The 25,206-nt window shown below is 42.3% G+C and overlaps 1 protein-coding gene across 4 annotated transcripts in view; it reads right to left on the bottom strand.

Annotated features, from left to right (window-relative positions):
• Window positions 1-17,702: 17,702 nt before the first annotated feature.
• LOC103740521 (zinc finger protein 260-like) overlaps window positions 17,703-25,206 on the bottom strand; it is a 37,210-nt gene continuing 29,706 nt past the window's right edge. For 3 of the 4 annotated variants that reach the window (XM_017800162.2, XM_008841174.3, XM_017800172.2), the window contains one exon: window positions 18,836-19,331. Coding sequence is in view for 1 of the 4 variants with exons in the window: in XM_008841174.3 (XP_008839396.1) it covers window positions 19,297-19,331 (35 nt within the window). In the remaining 3 variants the exon portion in view is untranslated. Of the gene's footprint in view, window positions 18,226-18,835; window positions 19,332-25,206 lie in introns of those variants that run through there. The other variant, XR_003850841.1, reaches the window with a different exon arrangement.

Below are 25,206 nucleotides of genomic sequence, written 5' to 3'. Positions count from 1 at the left end.
ATATCTTTCAGTGCTTTAAGTGCTGGGTCCTCAAACTTAAAAGTTGCATTACCCATCTTTCAGGTCTTGCTTACCCCGAACTTCCTCGAATTGGCCCCAATCCTTTTTTTCTTCTTTCTTTTCTTCTTTTCACCTTCCTTCGAGTGCCATGCTGGGTGCCAGTTCCCGGGGGTTCGAACCAGTGACCCCCCCGGCAGTGGTGATTGAGGATGAGTAAGCATGCCGTTCACCAGTCCATGCCGTCCCCAATACTGGGAACACTCAGGTGCAACGGGGAGCCTAGTCAAGCAGGGACTCATTTATTGCAGGTGTTACAGAGCTTATAAAGGCACCTGGAAATTCCCCCCCCCCACCGAGGGTGTATCTTAAGGATGATCACACACTGATCATGCACTCCTCAGCAGTGCAGAAGTATTCTTCAGACTTTCAAAGCAAGCCAGGCCGCGCCCCTGGTAACTTCCTCTGGGACCTATGCAAGGTGGGGCCTTTAGGTACCCACACTCTCCATCCCTTGTTCTATGTTCCGTGAGTCATAGGTGTAGAGGTTGCATCTGAGATGTGCCACTTAAACTTGGGCAACTCATAGAGAATTTCTGTGTGTGACCAGTGGTGTAACTCTGTGATTACCTCTGTCTGTTGAAAAAGAAGTTAACTTTGTTGAAAAAGAAATAATTTTGATGACTGGTGACTGGGATACTTGTCTGTAAATTTAAGGACCCATATTTTGCACATAGTAAGAAATTACATTTGTCTTGGGATTTGTTGGTCTCCCGATAAGCAGAGGGACTTTCCCAGGCTAAGTTCAGACCTGCCATTTTAGATTATTGGGTGCTGCACTGCTATTTTAGGAGTCTGTCAGGAACCTAACATTCCAGACTTTTATTAATGATAAGGGGTCACAATAGTCTTTCTTTAGCTACTTACTGCTGGACAGGGAAGTTGGCAAAGAGGGGTGGAAGAGTGGGACTAAGTCAGGGAAGAGGCTTAACATCACAGGTTAAGTAGGCATAGCCCAGGAAAGGAGCTTAAAATACTTTTCTTAAGTCTGTCTCAGAAGAAGGCTGTTCTACTACAAACATAAGCAGTCTCCTTTTGTTCCCAGTCCCCCATACCCTGATTTACTAGACCTAGAAACACTGTTTAATAGATTTAAAAATAATTAGGAGCCAGGCATGGTGGCTCACACCTTTAATCCAGCACTCAGGAGGCAGAGGCAGGCGGATCTCTGTGAGTTCAAGGCCAGTCTGGTCTACATAGTGAGTTCCAGGACAGCTGGGGGTACAGGGAGACCGTGTCTCAAAAAGACCAAAAAAGAAAAAAAAAAAAAAAAAGAAAAAAACCTTTTAAGAACATGAATTTTTAAAAATGTACAAAAACAGCATTGCAATAGTAATGTGATTTACCACCATGATTTTGTGACAGTTACATGAAACAGATGTATACTTAGAGTTTTCATCTAATTTATAGATCCTCGTGCATGACAAAGAAGTTAAACCACTAACTGCAGGCCAATGAATGAGCAATGCTCTCATAGCAAGTTCCAGTAGGTTAGCATGAGTGCTATATGTGCTGAGTCCTATCCTCTTTTGTGTAGGAATTTGAAAACTGGCCTCTGATTTTTCAAAATGTAAAGATCAAAATTACCTAGACTTAAAAAACTGTATTATGAAATAATATTTCAACTGGAAAAAAAATTTACATCTCTTTTCTTTTAAATAACTTTAATAACTGAAGGGTATTATAAATAAAACCTGAGATCTAAGAACCCTATCAATACCTCACAAAGAACTTGTGGACAAAGCAAAAGTAACTTAGCAAGGCAGATTTTACTTTTGCATAAGGGTGCTGAAAAGAATCTGCTTAGCCGGGCTGGTGTAGTGGCACAAGCCTTTAATCCTAGCACTCAGGAGGCAGAGGCAGGTGGGATCTCTGTGAGTTCAAGGTTCAAATCCAGCTTTGTTTACATAGTGAGTTCCAGGCCAGCTGGGGCTACAGGAGACTGTGTCTCAAAAAGACCAAAATCAAAAACAAAACAAAACAACAACAACAAAAAAACCTAGGCCAGCTGCCCTAGGCCATCAGGTTCAAGAATGCACCAGGGCCTTTTCTTAAACAAAAGGCTTACAAGGTGTGGTGGGATTAAAAGATTAGAATTTCTTGTCATAAACCAAGTTCTAAGTTTTACAGGTTTTGAAAGAGAAGACTAATATTTAATGTTTCTTACAGAGGGAGGTGCCTTTACATATGAACCCAGCAGAGCCTCCTTGGCTAAGTTATTAGCATAACATAAATCAGAGGAGACAGGAAGGACAATTAAGGAAACAGTAAAACTTCAGGTTAAGAATAACTAAAATTTAAATAGTTCTTAAAATAATCCTATTTGGAAACAAGTCACAATAACATTAAAATTTAAACTCCCATTGTGGAAGTTCTTAGGATCTACAGCAACCCCCTCCCCAAAGCAACAGGGCCTCATGGTTTTGCAAGCCCTCTGGACTTACAGAAACTGAGTTAATGAGCACCCTGACTGCCTTCAGACAAGAGAAACAGACTCCCTACACCTATGACCCAAGACCTGATTGCTACAAGAGCTGTTTCAGCTTGCTTCCCCTTTGATAATCTCAGAAGATAAATAAGCCCCTGCACCCCAGACCCACTGATGTAGGAGCTGTCTCAGTACAAACTATTTCCCCCTGATAAGTTTCACAATGTATAGCTACTTCCCCCTGATAAGTAATGTATAGACCCCTTATCCCATGACCCATATCCTGGGGATGGAATATAGCCTTGATAAAGGCTATTCTCTCCTGATAAGCCCTGGGCTTTCTCTCTGACTAACTTGTTTTTTAAAAAAATGTTTTCCTGGGGCTGGAGAGCAGCTCAGCAGTTAAGAACACTGACTGTTCTTGCAGAAGACTCGAATTTGAATCCCAGCACCCACATGGCAGCTAACAACTGTCCGTAACTCCAGTTCCAGGGGATCCGACAGCCTCTTCTGTCCTCCGTGGGCATTGTACAACATGGGTGCACTTACCTACATGCAGGCAATACACAAATACACATAAAATAAAAATAATAAATACAATAAAATAAATGTTTTCCTGCCTTCTGCATTCCCCAAACCCCCTAATAAAACGCCCAGCCAACAGCCTGTAAACTGACAGCTCTTCCATCCCAAACTGGGGACTGTCCTGTGCATTTTGCCTGTTAATTAACTATCCCACTAGTGTTCTTGTCTGTGTCCTGGTGCTTTCTCCTGATTTGGACTTGATTTACCTATCAGAAGTCTGATATAACCTCCTTAGTCTAACATAAAAATGCATTGACCTTGTTACAAGGCAACAGACACTGTGTTGGAATCTCTTGCTTTTCTATAATCTGATCAAGAATCCAAAATGAAAATCAAAACAAAAAATAAATTGCAAGAGGATTAGGATATATGATTAAATGCCTGCAGTCCAAGGAATTTCATGATCTCCTAGAGTTCAGTAGTATCAGTAAATTCCTGGATGTTGACAGTTTGAATTATGCCATGTAGTTGGATTAAGATGGTGGCAAGGTGACACAGGTCACCACCATTTTGAAAATGTGACTGTCCCCATATTGATGATGTCATCAACCAAGTTGGAGACCAGATCACATGGTTGCCTCCCTTTTGGTGAGGTCAACAGCCATGATGGCAACCAAGCCACATGGCTACCTTAGTGAGTTCAGCTCCATGATAAAGTAAGCCCATAACCCACTAGGATACAAGCCCTGTGGGATTCACATGTCTCACAGATTAAATGTGGACAGCAAGCCTTTTTTACTTTTAGGAAGCACCCAGTTAAGACATACTGATATAGCAGGAGAAAGCCCCCTCAGATTTGTAGGCCCCAAATAGGAAAGCAAAGCAAAGGAATTCATGGTCTCAAACCAAGAAAGGGAGACCATGCCTCTCACCACCCATTGCAACTGTGAATGCGAAGCAATGTCCTCTGGATCTCTTCATTCCTAGATACAAGGGTAATAGAAAAGAAAGTCATGAAAACAACATGGGGTGAGCATGGAGTGTGACTGTCCTTGTTCACCAAAATTTTTAAATGCTTACATCTAGTTAGAAAAGTCTTGGGACCACATTGTCTAAGCACTGCTTGGTGCCCAGTGGGGCCCAAGGTGCAAATTCCAAGCCCCTCGGACTGTTCTTCTTTCTACCACCCAGAGAGAGTAACCCATGGAGAGAATCATGGTGGAGGAAAAAAACCAAAAGCCTAGCTGTGTGTGGTGGGCACATGTCTGTAATCCTAGCATTCGGGAGGCAGAGGCAGGAGGATCTCTGTGAGTTCAAAGCCAGCCTGGTCTACATAGTGAGTTCCAGGCCAGCTGGCACTACAGGGAGACCCTGTTTCAAAATGACCCCCCCTAAAAAAAACAAACCAAAAAACCAAAAACCCAAAAGCCTGAGAAAAAGTCCAGGAAAGAAAGAAATGGCCTTTAAAACCTTTTTTTTTTTTTTTTTTTTTTCCTGGAAGGCAGAGGCGGGGGGGGCTCTGGGAGTTCAAGGCCAGCCTGGGCTAAATAGGGGGTTCCAGGCCCGCGGGGGCTATAGGGAGACCCTGTCTCAAAAAACAAAAACAAAAACAACCTCCGCTTTTTTTCTTTTGTCCAAGAGGCAAGGTGTTTGCATTTTTAAAGTCCCTGAGGCAAGACAGCAAGATAGATAAAGTTCTCCTGCTCAGCAGCCAAATTCAGTGTACCTGTAGAAATTTTCCATATGGCCAACAAATAAGTAAGTTATTAGGATTCTGAGATTCCTTAGTGGCTGCCTAGATGATACAGGGAGAAAGAGTGTCCCCTAGAGTGTTCTTAGTCTCATTTATAAAAGAATTTAAGAATGAACCCAAACAGAAGCTTTAGGACAAACCATGAGGCTGTGCGGCTTTAGAGCCTGCATGGAGGTCAGACACATGGAGAACTAGCAGCCACATGGTGGGGAGAAGAAAGTTTTAGAGAAAAGTAAAGAAACACAGATGCTAGGGCAGCCCAAAGCATGTTAGCAAAGGGCTAACATGAAGCCCTTCTTATGAAGAAGAAAAGGAGAGAAATCATGCTTTTCCAAGAATGTAGAAAAATGGGCAGACTTAGGGAGACTTACATGTTTGTGGTCAGGTCCAGAAGCAGAGCAGACAGGGTTATGGAGAAGGGAGGGGATCCAGACCATTTTGCCTGTGTAGGGAACCCATAAGAGGTTTGTTGAACGCCCAGGCTTGGGTCTTTAACAAAAAGGACACTCAGGCATACGTCTGAAGTTATGTGAGGAATTTATTAAAGGGACAGCAGGTACAGAGAGGAGAGCACTCTTTAGGAGGAAGAATCTACTGAGGGGTCCCACAGGTCCTTTTTATCCGGCCCGGAGTTTGGGTCACCTAGGTGAATCTTCCCAACAGAAACAAAAGGGTTACTATAGAGACAGCACGAAGGCCGAACTGAAACTAACTTTCTAGAAGTCCTGATTTATCATCCAGGTACAGCCTGTCAGCTCTGACCACTGAAGCAGAGAGCTCAGAAGCTCTTAAAGTGACCCTCTCCTAATTTCCAATGCTTATGGCAAGCATGGCTCCCGACATATCCCCCTTTCTTTTTATATTTTTTAAAGATGAAGTACATGCCAAGACTTGGGATGGAATGACTGTGCCTGTCTTAGGTTGTCCTCTGCCAGAGTTAAAGCCGTTGGGGGTGGCCGGCGTCCCGCTTTCCTCCGAGAGGATCTTACCCGTCTCTGGCTAACTGGCCTCCTGAAAGCTCCCAGTGAATGGCCACGGCCTTGGGGAACATAGGAGGTGATGATGGATGGTGGAGCGATGACATAGGTGGCATAGAGTCTGGGCAGAGTAGAGTAGGACGGCAACAGCAGTGGAAGTGACACGATGGGAGTGAACACATCATGGCGATATCGTGTGAAATAAGCAGAAACACACCCCCTACCCGGGCTACCATGGGGCTAGGTAGCCATGTTAGCAGCGGTGTCCTTTTGAAAATGAAGAGCAGAAAAGATGATTGCGGCAGCCCGTTTGTGAGCCTGCCGCTGCAGACAATGAGATACACAGCAACCACCGATTAACAGTATACATAGAACAGTCACTAAAGTAACCAATGAAGAGCCAGAGCTATGTAAAATACTCTGAAACCATCCGCGAGGATTAAGACCAGAGAGAGTATTTGCTAAAGAAGTAGCTATTTGATCAATAGAAGTAGTGGAAGGCAATTTTTTTGAAAATGTTGTAAAGATTTTTTCCTGTAATTGCATCTCATTAAATGTAGCATTATCTATTTTACCCTGAATGTATAGCTCCAAATTGTGCCATTTATAAAGAGAGTCATTAAATTTATAAGGAATGATGTAAATCTGAGTAGAATTTTAATCACAGATATATTGTACAGTTTTTTGCAATTTCAAGAGTTTACTACCTAACCAATGAAATTTGCTTTGTAAAGCCATGATTTCATCTTGTAAGTGAGCATTCACCTGAGTCTGCTGTGTCCAAAGCTTATGGGCGTTGTCATGCCAATGTTCAACAAAAGTCTGCGATTGTGCAGATTTTTGTAGCGCCACACCAGCAGTAGTTGCGGTAGCAGCCAAGGCAATAAGACCTAATAGCAGCAATAATCAGACCAATCATACGTTTACCATGCCATAGCAACCGTTTGAAAAATCACAGAATCAATCCTTGAGCAGGACTGCATTCCCAGGAATGATGCATTTTTACAGGAATCCATAAAGAATTCCTTTAAGTCAAAATCATAACAGAGTCAAAAGTTGGATCAAAGGCTATAGTGTTGTTAAGACAAGTATACAAATGACAATTTTTGCAGGTTAAGTTCATGTCCTGAATGACCACATGTTCAATTAAGATTACTAGAGGAAAGTGCACACAAGCTGAAACATTGTAATGTTTAACTTTAGTAAAGTTATACCACACCTTATCATAAGTAAGAGCAACAGTTCCATTGACGAGTTCTACTGGCTTAAGAGCAGCTAGCAATTTCCAAATATGCATTTGAGGAGGATATAATGTATGTCCTATTTTTAACTGAGGTTGAGGATTGGCTATTCCTGCATCCACCCACATGATGTCCTTGGTGGTGTCGAATGTATCTTTTATAGGAACTACCTTAGACAGAACACACTCAGAGATAAAATCTTTAGCATTTGTACACTCTTCCAACCAAGTGTCTAAAGGGCCCCAATCAAGCCAAGTATTAGTTTAGGATTTAAACACTTTACCCATTTTGTCTTTACAGTTTTGTCATATTAAAGCCTGTCTGTTAAAATTCTGGTCATAAGAAGAAGCCTCACATTCTGGAAGATCTAGGGAAGCTGTAGTCTCATACTCTGACCATGGGGGACTGAGTTGGATCCCATAAACCTCCCGGAGCAACCCAATCCCGTTGTCTTATAGGACAACAAGGAGGAACTCCGAAGCACATGATATCAGCTGTAACAAATTGAGTATAATTAAAGAGTGTCCCTTCTTCATCAGGAACCTCCGGCTGACCAGTTCCATAAGGAGGTGACAAAACATTCATAGGAAAAGTAGGAACCATGATAGTGGGCTCCTTCCAAGTATAAGGACGGAGAAGAGAAGGATTAGGCACATGAGCCCAATAAGTGGTCTCAGCTTCAATAACAGAAATCCAACTGCATAAACGAAAGATGATGACAAACAGAAGATTCCTATGGGAGGAAGACATGACTAGAGACGATAGTAATATTAGTCTTCAGATGTTAAATAAGCTATACCTGATAGTAGTCCTAAAAACAATGTAGTGAAGGTGAAGCTGCAAGAAACAATTGTTGAAGTGAAGTTATAAGCTGGAAAGGAAATAGGACTGTGAAGGCATACACCAAGGTAGGAAGGAAACTCATCAGGAGTGGAAGCCAAATGATGATACCCATACATGAGAGAATACTATATACCAGAACCTTAGTAACCAAAGTAACATACTACAAACACAGTTGTGATCTTGCTGCCATGGAGACAGCACGTATTTTAGGCGGTTCCTAGATAACTGTAGGTTCTCAAGGTAATGGGAAACAAACATGACATTGTCAGCTGAAAACAAGCATTAACAGAAATGACTGAAAGTTAAGCGTAAATGTGTTGTATATTCTATGGGACATTTATCCAGGAGTGAGTGGTATTCTCAGAACCAGTTGTTTAGCTATAGGGCGTAACGAGTGCTGAAAAGTAATGACTGTAGTGAGAGATAACATGTTTACCAAAAGAGGAAACCTAGAAAAGACATAACTAAATTCTTATAGACAACATACTGAACTGGAAAGCAATGTACGTGTTAAAAGAAGGTATCAGGAAGATTGTTCTGGCGAAACTGGAGACATTTACTTTTTCTGTGAAGGAAGACCATAGGGTTTGGCACACTGGCAGCAGTGACATATGTCATGAGCTGAGCCAATGTGAGAACAATATCTGATCTAATCTGACAAAGATCCTTTTTTTTCTATATGCTTTCAGAACTGCCTGACAGGTAGCATTTGCGTTTTTGTATGCTAAGCATTTCACAAGCCGAGTATTAGCCTGACAGACAATAAACAACTGAAACACAAAGACCTCATTAGGGCCCTGTTTGATCTTAGTGTGGTCCTCATTGTGCCCTCCTGTAGGAGGCAGTTCATTCCAGGCTTTTTTCGCTGCAACATTAGCTTGAGCATATACGGCATTTGGGAAATTTAATTGTGCTGTTTCCTTATATTGGCCTTCTCCTGTAAGCATATCAAAAGTAACTGGAATATGGAGATGTGTATTTAGGTCAGCTGTAGCCAGACAGAATTTGCTAAAATGTGACCTCTATATGAAATAGTCTTCTGTGGACAAACAATTTTTTGCCAGTGTTTTCCAATCATTAGGAGGCAACTGCTCAGTAGGCAGGGAATCTAACACAGCTCGAGTAAAGGAAGCTGTAGGGCCTTGCTGCAGACAAGTAGATTTAAAAGTTTGTAAGGCTTTGAATTGAAACAGAGTATCTCCAGTACTTTGACTATCATGGGGCTCCATGAGTAACATGAAGCCTGACACATCCTCACCTGTAGCAGTGGCCTGCCGCACAATTTTTTGTAATGGAGACATGGCAGGTGCGGTAGAAGACATACAGACCTGTGTATGAATTGGTGTAGGCCAGAACTGGGTGTTCTTTTTAGGTTGTATTTGTATCATAGAGGACGACAACTGAGCCTGTGATTGTAAAGCAGTAGCCTCAGTAGAGGATTTAGAGGACTCCTTAGGGTGGTCTCGCACATCATCACACAACTCTCAGACCTTCTCTGTTGTAGAACCTGTAGAAGACTGAGCAGGACAAGTTACAATATCATGCTCGGCCATTGTACAGTAATCTCGAATAAGAATCCAGAGCATGAGAGTCTCCTCCAGGATCTGCGATTGTTCCTGTTTAATATAATACATCTGTAATTCGGCACCCACTTTATACCATACATTTAATGTCAAGAGACCCTGTCCAGGAAACCAAGGGCACACTTTCTCAAGCAATTCCACAAATGCAGTCATGCCTTGTGAACTGCATATTACACCTTGTTCCTGAAGTATATGTTTAAGCTGACCCATAGTCCTGGGAAAGGAAAAAAACTGTTAACTGAAACAGGAGAAAAATCCTTTAAAGTTAATAGAAATTATAATTTGTTAGCAAGGGTGGAAGGCACGAGTCAAGGTGTGTTCTTGTGCATTTTCCAAAGTTTGTGGAGAAAGGGTCCTGTGGAGCAAAAGAGGTATGTATGTACTGAGCAGATTTCCAAGGTAACATACAACAAACTGAAGGTAGAGATTGTTCTAGAAACAGGTAGTTAAGGATGACACAAACATACACAATAGGTGAGTATTTATGGAAACACAAACAACTGCAACATCAAACCTAGGTCCTAAAGAACATACTTTAACTGTCTCTGATACCTAGAAAAAAGACATCAACGTAGCAGCTGGCTACTTATTGTACAATCTGTTGTAACGGGAGTATTAGGGACAAAAGACAAGGTGTAAAGGGATTGTTATACCTCAGAAAACAATCATAGCAGTCAGTAGCAGAAATGCAGGATGGCGCAGCCACATCATGCTGGGCCACAGCTTCAAGTGACTACATCCCACTTCATGTATAGGAGCACCGACAACCATGACAGTGGACCAGGCACAATGAGACAGGAAAGGGAAAGTAACAGAAATGTACTAGTAGCAGCAAGCCCAGCAACAGAGTTGCTGGAAAAGTTTCATGTAATTGTAAAGCAGACACTTTGTCAGGTGCTGTAGATTTTTCTTTATAACAATCTTGTAAATCATTAAACAATCCTTAAAAAATTTAGCCCATGACCTGAACTTGACACATCCTTTGTTTCAGAAAGTTTGTACTTGAAAAATCTTGTTCACTGTCCTAAAAGGAAGAGTTAGTGAAAAGGCAAAATTAAGACTTTTAGTCACTTGAAACTCATTAGCAAAGGTGGAGGTGTCTTTGTGTTTGTCCTCTATGGTCAGGAGACACACAGTCCTGTTAAGCAGAGAGGTATGCACTCATTAAGGCAACACTTGACTGAACAAGAGAGAGATAGGACTCTCCCCTGATTCAGAAAACTGTTGAGTCCATGGCACAATAGCTGCAAGACAGGGCACAGCTGCATCACGCTGGGCTGCAGCTTCAAGCAACTGAGCCCCGATCCCAAAGACCATGTGCCACAAAACCGAGCCCCGATCCCAAAGACCATGCGCCACGAGACCCTAAATAGTGTTACCCAGATATCCAAATCTTGTCAATAGAATGTAACAGGACAGGATAAAAACAAGCAATATAAAGGTTAAACTCCTGATCCGGAAATCTTTGAAAAACTAAAACCACAGCATGCAGTTCAGCAACCTGTGCTGAAGACTGAGAAGTATGAATCACTACGGTAGTCCCATCAGCAACATAGGAAGCACATCCATTAGAAGGCCCATCTGTGAACATCAATAAGGCATGTGGCAAGGGAACTGAGCATGTAACTTTAAGAAATATAAGATCAGTGGTTTGACAAAACTGCAAATGCCTATGCTTAGGATAATGATTATCAATAGAACCTGGATAAGCAGCTAGGGCAATTTCCCCAGGCCTCAGAAGTTTGAAACAACCAATCCACCTGGGACTTTCTAAAAGGAACTATGAGTTTGGCAGGTTCTTGCCCAAAATACTTTGTAGATTCAGACCTGAGGAGCTGAATCAAAGTTGATATGGCTTTAAAGTATGGACGTAAGACTTTAGCAGGGAAGACAGGCAAGTGTATCCATAATAATGGAGCATAACTGTTGTTTAGTAATAGCGGATTCAACCTTTTTGGTACTGTGTAGTAGGAACTTTTTACAAAGCCATGACAAGAGCCTGTATGTTAACTGACAGCCGCCAACCTGGCAGCCTGGCAGCCCACCCCCAAACCTCCCTGGTGGCACGCAACTACATCATGTTAGGCCACAGCTTTAAGCAGCCACGTACCATCCAAGGAAGGCCCAGGGGAGACGCAGGTGACCAGAACAACCAAGGGCAACAGAGTAACACACCAGGTTGTCAAGGCAACATAAAACATAACCATGGAACAATAGGGTGCAACAAGCAACCATGGCAACACACAGAAACATAACCGTCAAAATGAAACAAACAAGGCACAAATGATTTATAACTGACATCAGTAGCCTAATTTTGTAATTTTTAGTGTGTACAATATTGTTATAGACTTTTTTTTGCAACATCATGGAACTTGAAACAGAGTACAATAGATTTAAGAGCTCATCACGAGTGATTTCTGTCACAAATCACCTGTTCATTACTACCTGTAGCTCCTGCCATGAACTACTTGTAGAGCTCCAAGACTCATCAAAAGCAGCCTCTGTCACAAGTCACCTGTTTAGAGTTTTCTTCATTCACAAGCAATCTCGGCTATGAATTACTTGCTCAAGAGTGCTCAGGATGCCACCTCACATACCTGAGCTACCCAACCTGTGCTGTCAGGAAAGAAAATCATGTTCCAAAAACTGCCATATTTTCCTCATACATCATTCATCCCGAGCCATGCCAGGCTCAACCTGAGGGAAAATTTAAATGGTACCATCAAATCAAATTGCAATAAAACATGTTGGGAATGGCATCCAACACAGATCTGCAAAGGCACAGTGTCAACATTGCGTGGGCCTGCCAGTTTTACATCCCAAAGCATTGCTGTGGACGGCCCCGGTCAGCGTCCTGAACAGCCCTCATACTGTTCCTCATTCCCCACATCAATCACAGCGGAATTGTATTCCAACGCCCGTTTCCACAGGTTTCTCGTATGATTAATCTCGGTTGGGTCACCCTTTTAGGAACCCAAAGAGAATGATCCCTGAGGTGGAAGCCTTTTTCAGCCAAAGAAAATCTTGCATGTCAAGGCACTAAAACATGTAAGCCGCTCTCAGTTCCTTTCACTGAGTCAGAGGGTCAGTCTGAACCTGGAAAATTCTTGAGAATAGAAGTCTGTGAGAACTAGCATGAGTCTGAACAGAAAGGACCAGTTTCTGCCCTGAGTTAGCTTCTCACATTTTTAGCCTATACTACATTAGTTTAAAACAGCAAGCAGGAGACGGTGGGCTTTCCTGCGCCAGAATTTAAAGTTAGCCGTTTGAGTTTGCTTTTTCACTGCATTTTGAACACCGGGAACTGGGTAAGAAGGAGAAAATTTTGAATAAAAAAGTCTGTAAACTTGCTCTAAGACTTTACGCCTCACCTCCTCAGGAATTTCATAAAGATTAATTGTCCTTCTAGCTGTATGAAAAGGCTGTCTTGGAAGCAATTTCCTTGGACAGCATTTAGCATACGCTCTAACAAACGTCCAAGCAGCCCAAAGTCAAGTGAAACTGCTTCTCCTGTCTGAGACACTGTTTTTACTTTTTCCCTGACTCTGTCCCCTATTTTAAAATCTAAAAATCTCATATTGAGCACCCCTAAACCACACCCTGAAATGTGCAACCTATTACTATAATAAATATACTGCAGGGAAGAAGGGAAAAAGACATACTTATCTAACAAAAACATACTTACCCAAAAAACACTTTTTCCTAAAAAAAATCTGTTCAGACAGCCTGGTGCCGGGGGTCTTCGTGCCCCACATTCGGCGCCACTTGTCAAATGCCCCCCAAGCCCACCAGGCTTGGGTCTTCAACAAAAAGGACACTCAGGCATATGTCTGAAGTTATGTGAGGAATTTATTAAAGGGACAGCAGGTACAGAGAGGAGAGCACTCTTTAGAAGGAAGAATCTACTGAGGGGTCTGACAGGTCCTTTTTATCCGGCCCGGAGGTTGGGTTACCCAGGTGAATCTTCCCAGCAGAAACAAAAGTGTTACTATAGAGATAGCACGAAGGTGAAGCAGAGCGCTCAGAAGCTCTTAAAGTGACACTCTCCTAATTTCCAATGCTTATGGCAAGCATGGCTCCCGACATATCCCCGCCTTTTTATATATATATATATATTTTTTTTAAAGTGACCCTCTCCTAATTTCCAATGCTTATGGCAAGCATGGCTCCCGAAAGAGGTTAGAGGGAGGAGGAGAGAAAGCCTCGAGTAAAGGATGGAAGAAAAGGAAACCTAGAATTAGAAAATTACAGTGTCAGCCAGGGATGAGAGACCGTTCCTGGCAAAGTGAGGGCAGATCTCTGTGAGTTCAAGGCCAGCTTTGTCTACATAGTGAGTTCCAGGACAACTGGGGCTACAGGGAGACACTGGCTCAAAAAGACCAAAAAAAAAAAAAAAAAAAAAAAAAAAATTAGAGGCTTAGCCAGATGTGGTGGTGGATGCCTTTGGTCCCAGTACTCAGGAGGTAGAGGCTAGCAGATCTCTGGTCAACACAGCAAGTTCCAGGCCAGCTGGGGCTAAAGGGAGAACCTGTCTCAAAAAGACCAAAAAAGAAAAAGAAAAAAAATTCAAGGCTGTGATCTTGTGATCTTGTTTTTGTTGTTTGAGGAGTTCCTCAAACTGTTTATTCTATAATTCATCCATATGTCTAAGTTCTCAAAATTTTGGGATAAGAGAGTAAATGCCTGTGCTTGTTCCTTCTGGAACAGTTGTAATTTAGCAATTAGTTTTTTATATTCGACGAGTTTGACCAATTGTGTGTCTTGAGACTTGGTAAGTAAAGCAATAGTGATAGTAGCTGTAGTATTGAATTGCAGCTACCTTCTTTTCCATTTCTGCTGTGTTGGAAAGTTAGGCAGGTGATAAGCATTGGAAAAGGCAATACATTTAGGGAAACTTTTAGCTAAGTCAAAATCATCCTCAGAAAATTCAAAATTATAAGTCCTGAGATTTCTAAAGAATTGCAATAGTCCTACATTTTTAAGGGTACCATAACTGGGTTATAGTGCATGGAAAGAGTGGGTACAGTGTGCTTCTGTGCATAAATTGGCTTCCAATTTGTATTGGAGATATGTGAATTAAAAGGCAGTTCTTGTTGATAAAGAATTGAAGTATACAGTTTGTGTGTGAGTGACCCAATTAATTCTTGCCCAACACCATTGAAAGGCTGAATGATTGAAAAAGATAGGGGTAGAAGTAACAGGTCTGTTCTTGAGGAGGTCAGTGTTAATCTTATGACCAAAGGTTCCCACCAAGAAGAATGTTTCTATTTAATTTTCTGTGTGCTGCGTGTAAGTAAGGATAGAATCATATGAGGGAATACAATAAGGGGGAGAGATGGCTGTAGAAAAGCAGTGGGTAAAGTATACGTAGGGACTCTAATAATTTGTCTAGTTAAAAATTTATGGGTCCAAGCCGGGCGTGGTGGCGCACGCCTTTAATCCCAGCACTCGGGAGGCAGAGGCAGGTGGATCATTGTGGGTTCAAGGTCAGCTTGGTCTACATAGTGAGTTACAGGACAGCTGAGACTTCAGGGAGACCCTGTCTCAAAAAGACAAAAAAAAAAAAAAATTATGGGTCCAGGGGCTGGAGAGATGGCTCAGCAGTTAAGAGCACTGGTTGTTCTTGCAGAAGACCTGGGTTCAGATCCCAGCACCCACATGGCAGCTAATAACTCTTTGTAACTCCAGTTTTAGGGGATCTGATGCCCTCATTTGACCTCCATGGGCACTGCACCATGCAGGCAATACTTACATATGCATAAAAAAAAAATAGTGGGTCCTTATTCTGCAAGTCTGCAAAAGATGATGATGGAAAAGTATCCACATAAAAATTCCAATATACAGGGGCTGGAGAGATGGCTCAGCAGTTAAGAACACCGGTTGTTCTTGCAGAAGACTGGGGTTTGAATCCCAGCACCCACATGGCAGCTAACAAGTGTCCATAGCTCCAGTTCTGGGGGATCCAACAGCCTCTTCTGTCCTCTGAGGGCACTGCACGACACAGTTGCACTTACCTACATGCATACACATTAAAAATAAATAAATAAATTTTTTTTTGGTCTTTTTGAGACAGGGTCTCCCTGTAGCCCCAGCTGTCCTGGAACTCACTTATGTAGACCAGGCTGGCCTTGAACTCACAAAGATCCGCCTACCTCTGCCTCTCAAGTGCTGGGATTAAAGGCGTGCTCCACCATGCCCAGCATAAATAAAATATTTTCTAAAAATTCCAGTATACATTACAGATCTGGGATATCTTGGCTTGCCAAAAGTTTTGTGTATGGTTTTCAGACAGAAGGGGAAAATATCATTGCAAGACCATGCAGTTGAAATGGGGGTGGGTCTGGCATTGGGGTCTGTAATTACTGAAATGGAGGTTCAGGGCCATTGTCATCCTCTGGGTCTTCATGTTTGCCATACAAGGATGCATTAAATCATTTTACATCATCAGTAAGATGACCTTCTCAATATAAAATTGTAAGAAAGCATCGAGCAATGCACCATTTCTCTCTTAGATGCCATTGGTCTTTCCCTACTTGAATTATATTAGCAAAACTTACTCCATCTGGAAGGTTAGTAATATTGAACCAAAAGTGGTCCAAAGTTTTTAATATTGTTATATAACCAGGTATGATTAGAATGCATAGTTCCTGATTCCTTCCAAACATGGGATGTATTATTTCTATTGCTATTTTGCCAAAATCTTCTTTCTTGCTCTTTGATTCCCCCACTACTGTAAGCCATCTCTGTTTGGTTCATAGGCCTATAATACTGCCACCTTTAGAAATTGCACAACCCTAGTAAATTTTGAATTCATTCAGGGATGTAAAAATGTAACAAAACTCTCCTCCAGTCTTTTTGATCTTTGTGATCTATAAACTGAATAGGCTGTGTGGGTAATTGGGAAATTGGCAAATATAATTGCAACATGGCCAGCCTGTTCTACACAGTGAGTTCCAAGACAGCTGGGGCTACAGAGAGACCCTGTCTCAAAAAGACCAAAAACAAAACAAAACCAGGCTGGCCTTGAACTCACAGAGATCCACCTGCCTCTGCCTCCTGAGTGCTGGGATTAAAGGCGTGTGCCACCAAGCCTGGCAAGATTTTTCATTCATTGTGGATGTGCAAATCTTATGGGCCCATTCAGTTTCATTCCAGTAGTGAGTATCAGACCCTGTTTTGTTGAGCAAGATAGCTAAATTGAGTCCATTCCACCCCTTCAAGAGTTGTGATAAGGTAGGTGGAAATGGAGTTGTAGGTATTTCCCAAGTAGAGGCATTCCAAATAGGGGCATTCTGAGTAAACACATTAGACAGAAGGATCAAGAAAACTAGAGTGTGTAGGAATATTTTGTAATTGTGCCAGAAAAAGTTCATTTTTAAGTAGTTCCAATAATTGAGAACCAAATATACTAAACCATAATATAAGGATTATTCCAAGCAGTAAAAAGGAGAACAGAAAAGAATGCATAAAGTGTAGCTAAAATCCAGCCATGCCGCACCAGCACGTCAAGCTCCGAGTATTCTGGGCAGAGGGCGTCAGGATTGAACAAACAATCACACCATCATGGAGTGGGAGGAAGGACTCCACTTCTCTTTATTGTTTGAGACAAGAGTTTAAATACCTTTTCAGTAGAGGAGGTGGAGTCAGGACACATGATAATTGGGATCACCTGACTGTAAGGCTAGTTTTTTGGGTCAGGTGTACTTTCTCTCAGAATCAGGAGAAAGTCCTTGTGATAAACAATTCCAGGAAATACCACAGATACCCAAGCTCTTACAAGGGGGAGGCAGAGGTCAGGATGCCATGTCCCTGCATCTCACCCCTTTATTTTTATTTTTATTTTTTTATTTTTAAGGAAGGTAACTCTGTCTTAGGTCGTTCCGGAGGGGTCACCCTTACCCGTCACTGGGAGACCTCTTCCCTGTCTTAGGCGGGAGCCCTCTCACAGAAAGTTGCCCGTCGTTGAGAATACCTTCATCTTTTGTGTAGCATCTGAGGCCACACTTGTGGAACATCTGTATGGTTGTGTGATAAACTTAAAAGGACTTGTTGGGTAACAGTTTGTCGGGACTGAATTCCTCTGAGCTTTCTACACAAGACCCAAAAACACAAAGATCATAATGAGTATGAAATTGACAGTCAGTGATAAGGAGCCTGTCCACCTCTGTGTCCATCCTCCAATTCCTACCATGGTATTCCATCATCCTTCTGCTGATACGGCAGGAACCCTGATTTCATTAATAGATACAATTTGTCAAGTAAGAATCTTAGTAAAATTTGCAAAGGTCACAGGCATTCAATAAGGCAATCAATTGTTTTACAGTATTGGCATTTTGTACATGGTAATGGGTAACACAAATATGATGAAAGAAATGAGAACAAGTTAGCTGTTACACAGCCCAAAGGGCATCAACTTGTTCTTGTAACAAGGCAGTTTGTTGATTTAAGTTCATTAGTCCAAATTGTATGTGTGCATTGATTGAGTTCTGAGTTTGCAGGGCTTCACTAACTTTTCCTGACAAGGTATCAACCATGGAAACTGTAACTGCAGTCTGAGACAGGCGATGCCAGCAGCGACGGCAGCAGTAGAAGCGATGGCTATGCTAGTGATGATAGCTGCTGTTCTTCCAAAATCTCTCTTGCTTCTGTACAATGTCAGTTCTACTCGATCTTCTGATACATTCACAGACATAAGAAGAAGTGTACATTACCCTGTATGCTCCATGTCTGTGTCAGAAGGATGAGGATCATCACCTTTGTTATTTTGTTGAGATGTTCCATGGTCTTCTTTCAGGAATCCAGATAGGTTTATCAGCACCTGGGGGAAAAACACAAACAGCTCCTCTCACACGCGCTAAGGCGGGCCACCTGTAGAGCCTGCTCTTGGAACTCTCCTCTCCATAAAAGATAATCACCTCCTGACAATACTGCTCTACACAACTGTTGCCAATCACTGGGTGTTAAGTATTATGTATACACCTTAATGAATTTCAACAAAGTTTTATGTTTATAATTTCAAAGGTACAGTTTTTCATGAGAGACACCAGATAATCACTAAGAGCGTTTAGACTACAAATCAAGCACAATTTAGTCAAAACACCATAAAGACTTTTATGTGATTTTTAAACATTATTGCCTATCCTTATGAAATGGTGAATTTTAACCAAATTAATAATTCTGTAATCTTAATTATGTTCCCTACAAATTATACTGCTTGGCAAGTAATATGGGTATTGAAGTAATCTTTTGAAATTAAATTAACTGCAAACATAATTTTCTAGTCAGTGTATGCATCCTTCTTTATCTACTGAACTGCTTCAAAATTAGTCCTAGAAAAAGTAACCACCTCGCAGGAAAAAATAATACTAGAATTTTCACCTTTTTCTTAAAGATTTTCAAGTATTGTAGGAACAGAAGTCCATAACAAAGCAAAACGTAACAAACAAACAAACAAAACCCAACCAACCAACCAACCAAAAACAACCAATGTCCTCTTTTCTTTCTCTGCCTAGAACCGTTTATCCTAAGATTCTTGCAATCATGTTACTGTTCAATAGTTTTGCTTTTAACCTTTATTAGCCTATCAATGTTACATTTTATACATAATATCTAGTCATCCTCTCCATAGGCTCTATTTTAGTCTCCTCTTGCTTCCTCCTCTCCTCCTCTTCGTGTTTCTTCTTTTACAGTTCATGTTTACTTTGTACGTTTCCCATGTTTACAGATATTCTTATGTATTATCCCCAATACGTCCTTGCCGGCCAAGTGCGACCCTGTCCGCTTACCTCCTTTCCTCAGATCTCAGTGGAACCTCCACTTGCCGCGCCAGCATGTCAAGCTCCGAGTATTCTGGGCATAGGGCGTCAGGATTGAACAAACAATCACACCATCATGGAGTGGGAGGAAGGACTCCACTTCTCTTTACTGTTTGAGACAAGGGTTTAAATACCTTTTCAGTAGAGGAGGTGAAGTCAGGACACATGATAATTGGGATCACCTCACTGTATGGCTAGTTTTTTGGGTCAGGTGTACTTTCTCTCAGAATCAGGAGAAAGTCCTTGTGATAAACAATTCCAGGAAATACCACAGATACCCAAGCTCTAACAAGGGGGAGGCAGAGGTCAGGACGCCATGTCCCTGCACAGTCATTCATATCTGGTCTAAATTCTGTGTCTTTATTTAAGGAAAGATAAAAGTTTGAGGCTTGCCTATTCCTAGTCTGTTCTCTAATCCTATATATGGTAAGTTGTCCTGACAGATGGTGAATAGAAGTTGACAGGGTATTATAGTTTGGATCAGTAATATTCAAGAGTTGATTAAAAATCTTATGTAATAAAAAAGGTTAAATATGTCAGACAATAAGGTAGTGTCAGAAGTAGTAAGAATATGCTATAGAACATCTAGGGTCTTAACAATTAAGCCTATTCTATCAGCAGGGTAGGTCTAATCATTTGATATGTTAGCATGTAAACACCAGCTATGCATTATTTATGAGAAGATAACCAAAATATGATTTATAAAAGGAGTCTATCAGACAAACAGTCCAATTTGTGAGAACCTTGTGTCTCTAACCAGCAGAGGTGTCATTTACCTTATTATTTATAATTACAAAAAGAATAGTGTCCAAACGTTGGTATCAGGATAAGGATGATCAGCAGTAGGAAGATGATACAGTAAAGGATTATCTTTAGGATATGTAGGGTGTTCCAACAGTAATAGAGAGAAAGTATAAGCAGAATCCCCATGTTGAACTAAATTTTCCCCTCCCCCTTCTTCAGAGCTCCCCACCTGTGCCCTCTGAGGCCTCAGGGCTAACAAACCAACAGAATATCTTTTATTTGGGTTTTAGCATGGTTTATATGACATTTGGGAAAGGGTGACTTACAAAGCATAAGCTCCCATAGTCCATCTTCTACATTTTGACTAAGCTTTGGGATCCTTGCCATGCCCTGCCCGAAGTTCGCCAGCTGTTCATGCACTATCTCTCCCCTTGAGGTCTGTGCAGGGTCCACGGGGTCCTTGCGAAGTCCATGGTGCCCCACCCGGCAGGCTGGCTCGCCCGCTCGCCTGCTGTTTGCTGCTTCCCCAAACAGTGCCAACTCCTCCTTTTGCTTAGTGAGCTCTGCTTCTCTCTAGGTCTCTAGACCCACCCCCTCTTTTCCTCAGAGGGTAAATTTACCCAACACTCCACCCCTTCCACCAACTCTTACAATCTTTCTGCCAATCTTCCTGAAAGGTCCCCAAGCCTTGGAGGGGGTGACAGATGCAGGGCAGCTTCCTCTGCCTTGGGCAAATCTTTTATTATGCAAAGTAGCCACGCCCCCTCTCTGGGTTCCTCTCTTGTTTGAAAGATTTTTTTCCAGGCTCTCTATAATCTTTAAGTTTTCAAATCCACATGGAGGCAGATACCATTTTTTTAGCAACTGAGCTGTTTCCCCAGATTTACAACATAGCTCTGGCCCTGGGATTTTCCCCTTTGATTCTATCCGCATCTGCATAGCCTGCATCATTCTAATTATATATTTCATGATCCACTGTATAAGCTCACAAGCATAGCTAGCCCCCTTAAGCCTATGGGGTTTGGCCTTTCTCTCTCCTGGGTTCCCACCAGCTTCTCCCAGACATGCCATTACCTCACAGGACTTCTTGCAGTGCCTATCTCTGCCCTTTTGGATTTGGGAATCTGAACCTGCTCCCTTTCGATTAGCTCACCAGATGCTGCTGGAATCATGCTGCTTTCCCAAGCCCACATCCCTATGTTTTTCTGGGACTCCCACAGTTCCTCTCTCCTGCCTGCTACCACAATTTGTTGCACTAAATCCCCCCCTCTTCTTGAGAGACCCCCCCATGTGCCCTCTGAGGCCCCAGGGCTAACAAACTGACAGAATATCTTTCGAGTTTTAGCATGGTTTATATGATGTTTGGGAAAGGGTGACTTACAAAGCATAAGCTCCCATAGTCCATCTTCTACATTTTGTCTAAGCTTTGAGATCCTCACTATGCCCTGCCTGAAATGTGCCAGCTGTCCATGCACCATCTTGCTCTTTGGGGTCCATGCAGGGTCCACAGGGTCCTCACGAGGTCCACGGTGCCCCACAGGGTCCATGGCAGGCTGGCTCCATCGCTTGCCTGCTATTTGCTGCTCCCAACTCCTCCTTTTTCCCCAGTGTGCTCCACTTCTCTCTGGGTCTCTAGACCCACCCCCTCTTCCTTGGAGGTTGAATTTACCCAACACCCTGTATGGTCGAGGTGTGGTGGAAGTGAAAGAACATCATATGGTTGCTAAAAGCTCTTGCAATATAATGGTAATGAAACCCTTAGGATGGTTGCTAACAACTTTGGAGCATGAAAGGCCCCAAAATAATATGAAATAAGAATGAGGGAGGTAAACAGGAATTCCCCATCCCCCACCATGACCAGGATTAAAGCCTTTCTTTTCTAAACTGCTACATTCCTGTAACCTTTGTGACCATATGCTACCTGTAATCACTCATTACGTGTGTGCCATTTGCCTTTTGCTTATATTCCTCACATATGAGTTGACTATAAATTTTCCCAAAAACTTGAGCTGGAGGCCGGCACCACCATGGAGTGATCCAGGTGTCAGCTGGCCAGTGTGAATAAGCTCATCTCCTCCACCTGACTTGTCTGTTGCTCTCTTGACTCTAGGAGCTTTCTATAACATAGTCCTGAAATTTAATTCACAGATGCATTGATTCAGTGCCAATTGCAGGTCTGTTTCTAAATTTAGATTTAGCTTTTCTTTTTACATCCTATTCCATGCTTTCAGAAGCTCTAGGACTATAGGGCAAATGAAAGTTCCATTGACTATCCAGATTTCTCACTCATTGTACGATGGAGCCTGTAAAATATGTGTCTAGATCTGATTCAGTAATGTGAAGTGTACCAAAGTATGCAATCCATTGCCAAAGTGCCTTCTGATTTGGTTTAACATGTGCAATGGCTTTTCCCAATCCTGTGTCTACAATAGTGCAAGTATATTTTTCTGTTTTTGTGTTTCAATGAAGTCTATTTGTAGTAAAAAATTCAATGTGTCAGGTTTGTAGGTGGTATATTTCTCTGAGTGTGTAAATTTGGTGGGTCTTTCTTGGCAGGTTTTACAATTCCTAATAATTATTCTAATAATATGCTAAGATACTTGGATATTTCTTTTATCAAAGCATTCCTTTAATCCATGGGTCCTTGCATAATTGTGCATGTAAATTCATTATCTGTGTATATTCCTGTGATCATGTTTTTTCTTAATAATAATTTTATTATTTTTTCCCAAGTATCACCTGTCCTTTTCAATCTAATTTTTTTTTTGTCTTTTTGAAGCAGGGTCTCCCTGTAGCCCCAGCTGTCCTGGAACTCACTATGTAGACCAGGCTGGCCTTGAACTCACAGAGATCTGCCTGCCTCTGCCTCCCAAGTGCTGGGACTACAGGCATGCGCCATCACGCCCGGCTCAATCTAATTTTTAATGGGTTGGTGTTGGGGACCCCTGCTGTCTAAGGTAGCAGTCTCTCCATGTCCGGATAGCCGCAGGCCGGCTCGGCGCAACTGGAGAGACTCCCTTTCTCAGCGGGGCACCTTCCTGCTCTCTTCCTGACTGACCTTTGAAGTGGCCGCCACAGATGCCCTACCAAAAACATGGCCTCTGGCATAGGAACTGCCAGGTTTTTCCTGTGTGATAATCAGGCAATGTCTGACACCCTGATTAGAAGCCCACCCCCACATGTAAATGGAGCATCCTAAAAGCACCTATCAACCAAGGCTTTTGCTACTGTCCCCACATTATAAATATCCTGGTTTCCCCTTAATAAATCAGAGCTGTATCTAGAGCTGAGCCACTGAATAAAGGACTGAGTCTGACTGAGCCAGTATCCTGTGTCTTACTGCCTACGATTCAGACTCCCCGGAGGGGGCTGTCCCTTCGTAAACAACGACTTGCGGAAGACCCTGCTTTCGCTGTTTCCGCACCTCCCCACGTGACCCGGTGGCCAGCGGATTCCGTACCTAGAGGGGGTGCCTGGTAGCATGGAACTGGAACCCGCCCGGGCAGCTGACAGCGGTCCTCTAGAGCCGCCAGCCCCGGTAGCCGCAGAGAGCCTCAGCAACGCGGAGAGCCAGGGACCCAAACAGCAGATGGCGGGTGCGCGCAACCCGCCGCACCCCAGCGGCTCGAGACCGGCGCCATGCCCAGCAGCTGGCCCTCCAAGATCCCCTCGCGCCCCATAGGTTGGGTTTAAGGGAAAAGTTGGTAGTATTAATTTTAGATAATTTATCTGCCTTGTCATTATGAATAGATTCAGGGTCAATCTTGTTTGTATGTGCCTCTACATGCTTAACATACATTTTGATATTACAGTCACCCAAGTATTTCCAAACTTCTCTAGATCAAACATCCTTCCCATTTATCCTACAGCCTGCTTTCTTCCATTTCTTAGACCAAATTGTTATTCCATTGGCTAATGCTCATGAGTCGGTAAACAGACAATCTTATATCCATCCTAAATGAACTGTTCAACTGCTAGTTTTGCTGCAATTACTTCTTCATGTTGTGCAGATTTAGATGTACCCTCACCAGTAATAGTTTTACCATCATATGGTGTGAAAGCAGCTGATTTCCAGAGTACCCCATTGTTACTGAGGTGGAGCCACTTGTGAACCAGGCATTTATGAGGTTGTGAGTCCATGGCGGTCCCCAGGTCCTTATGGGGGATGTGTGTTCCTCTGGTACAATTGCCATTTTGGGGGACTGTACCTCAATGGCTGACATTTCCTCAGTCAGTTGGGGAAGCTGCCCCTGCTGTCTTAAGTTCCTCTCCTGGATGTACCATTTCCAGGTTAACACCTTTGGTTCCATCTGTACCCCTCAAAGTCCTTCTCCAGTCATTCTGACCCATGGTAACAGTGGTAGGTGACATCTAATAGTAACCTGCTTATCTGGAAGTATTGGGTCCAATTTTTATTTTTATTTTTATTTTGGTATTTTTGAGACAGGATCTCCCTGTAGCTCCAGCTGACCTGGAACTCACTATGTAGGCCAGCCTGGTCTTGAACTCACAGAGATCTGCCTCCTCTGCCTCCCAAGTGCTGGGACTAAAAGCATGTGCCACCATGCCCAGCTTGGGCCCAAATTTTTAAGGGCTTCCAAATATGTTTTTCAAAAGGTGACTATTTATTGAATATTGGAATTTCTTACACCAAAATCCTATTGATATATTTTGTTTATCTAATTTTTGCCATATCGCCCAGTTTCTATATCTTTGTATGACTATCATATCCATAGTACATGGTAAACTTGGTTGTAATATAATGTTTTAGCTGGACTCGAGAGTGATGAACTCAGGATTTGTTTTTAGGAACTTTGATAGCTGCTGGAGTGGCTAGAATCAGTTTTCTTTTAAATGACTTCTAGACAGGGAGAGAAAATAAATTTAGCCATCATTTTAGAATAGTGGGTTGTCTCCCTTAGCAGCAGGTCGGCCCTACAGTATTTGAAACCAAGATTTGAAATCTTATATCTGAGTAGCATTTTTTTGTTAAGAACAAAAGCATTAATGAGAAATAATTGTTTAAATAACATTTTACATGAACTTAATTCTAATGTCTGGGAAATGTAATCCTTTGGACTCTTAAATATACTGATTATTTTTTTATTATACTTTCCCTTTGGGTGTTTAAGACCATGTATGTGGCCCAAATTAATCAATTTACTTTTAATTTTAAGGTTGTTTCAGGACCTGGTCCTCAGGGATCACATGGGGTTGGGAGGAGCCCCTGGCACCTTAGG

Source organism: Nannospalax galili, unplaced genomic scaffold, assembly GCF_000622305.1.
Source record: "Nannospalax galili isolate Female #2095 unplaced genomic scaffold, S.galili_v1.0 scaffold1431, whole genome shotgun sequence".
In the NCBI taxonomy this organism is placed as follows: Eukaryota; Metazoa; Chordata; class Mammalia; order Rodentia; family Spalacidae; genus Nannospalax; species Nannospalax galili.
This window is presented reverse-complemented; position numbering and strand designations above follow the sequence as displayed.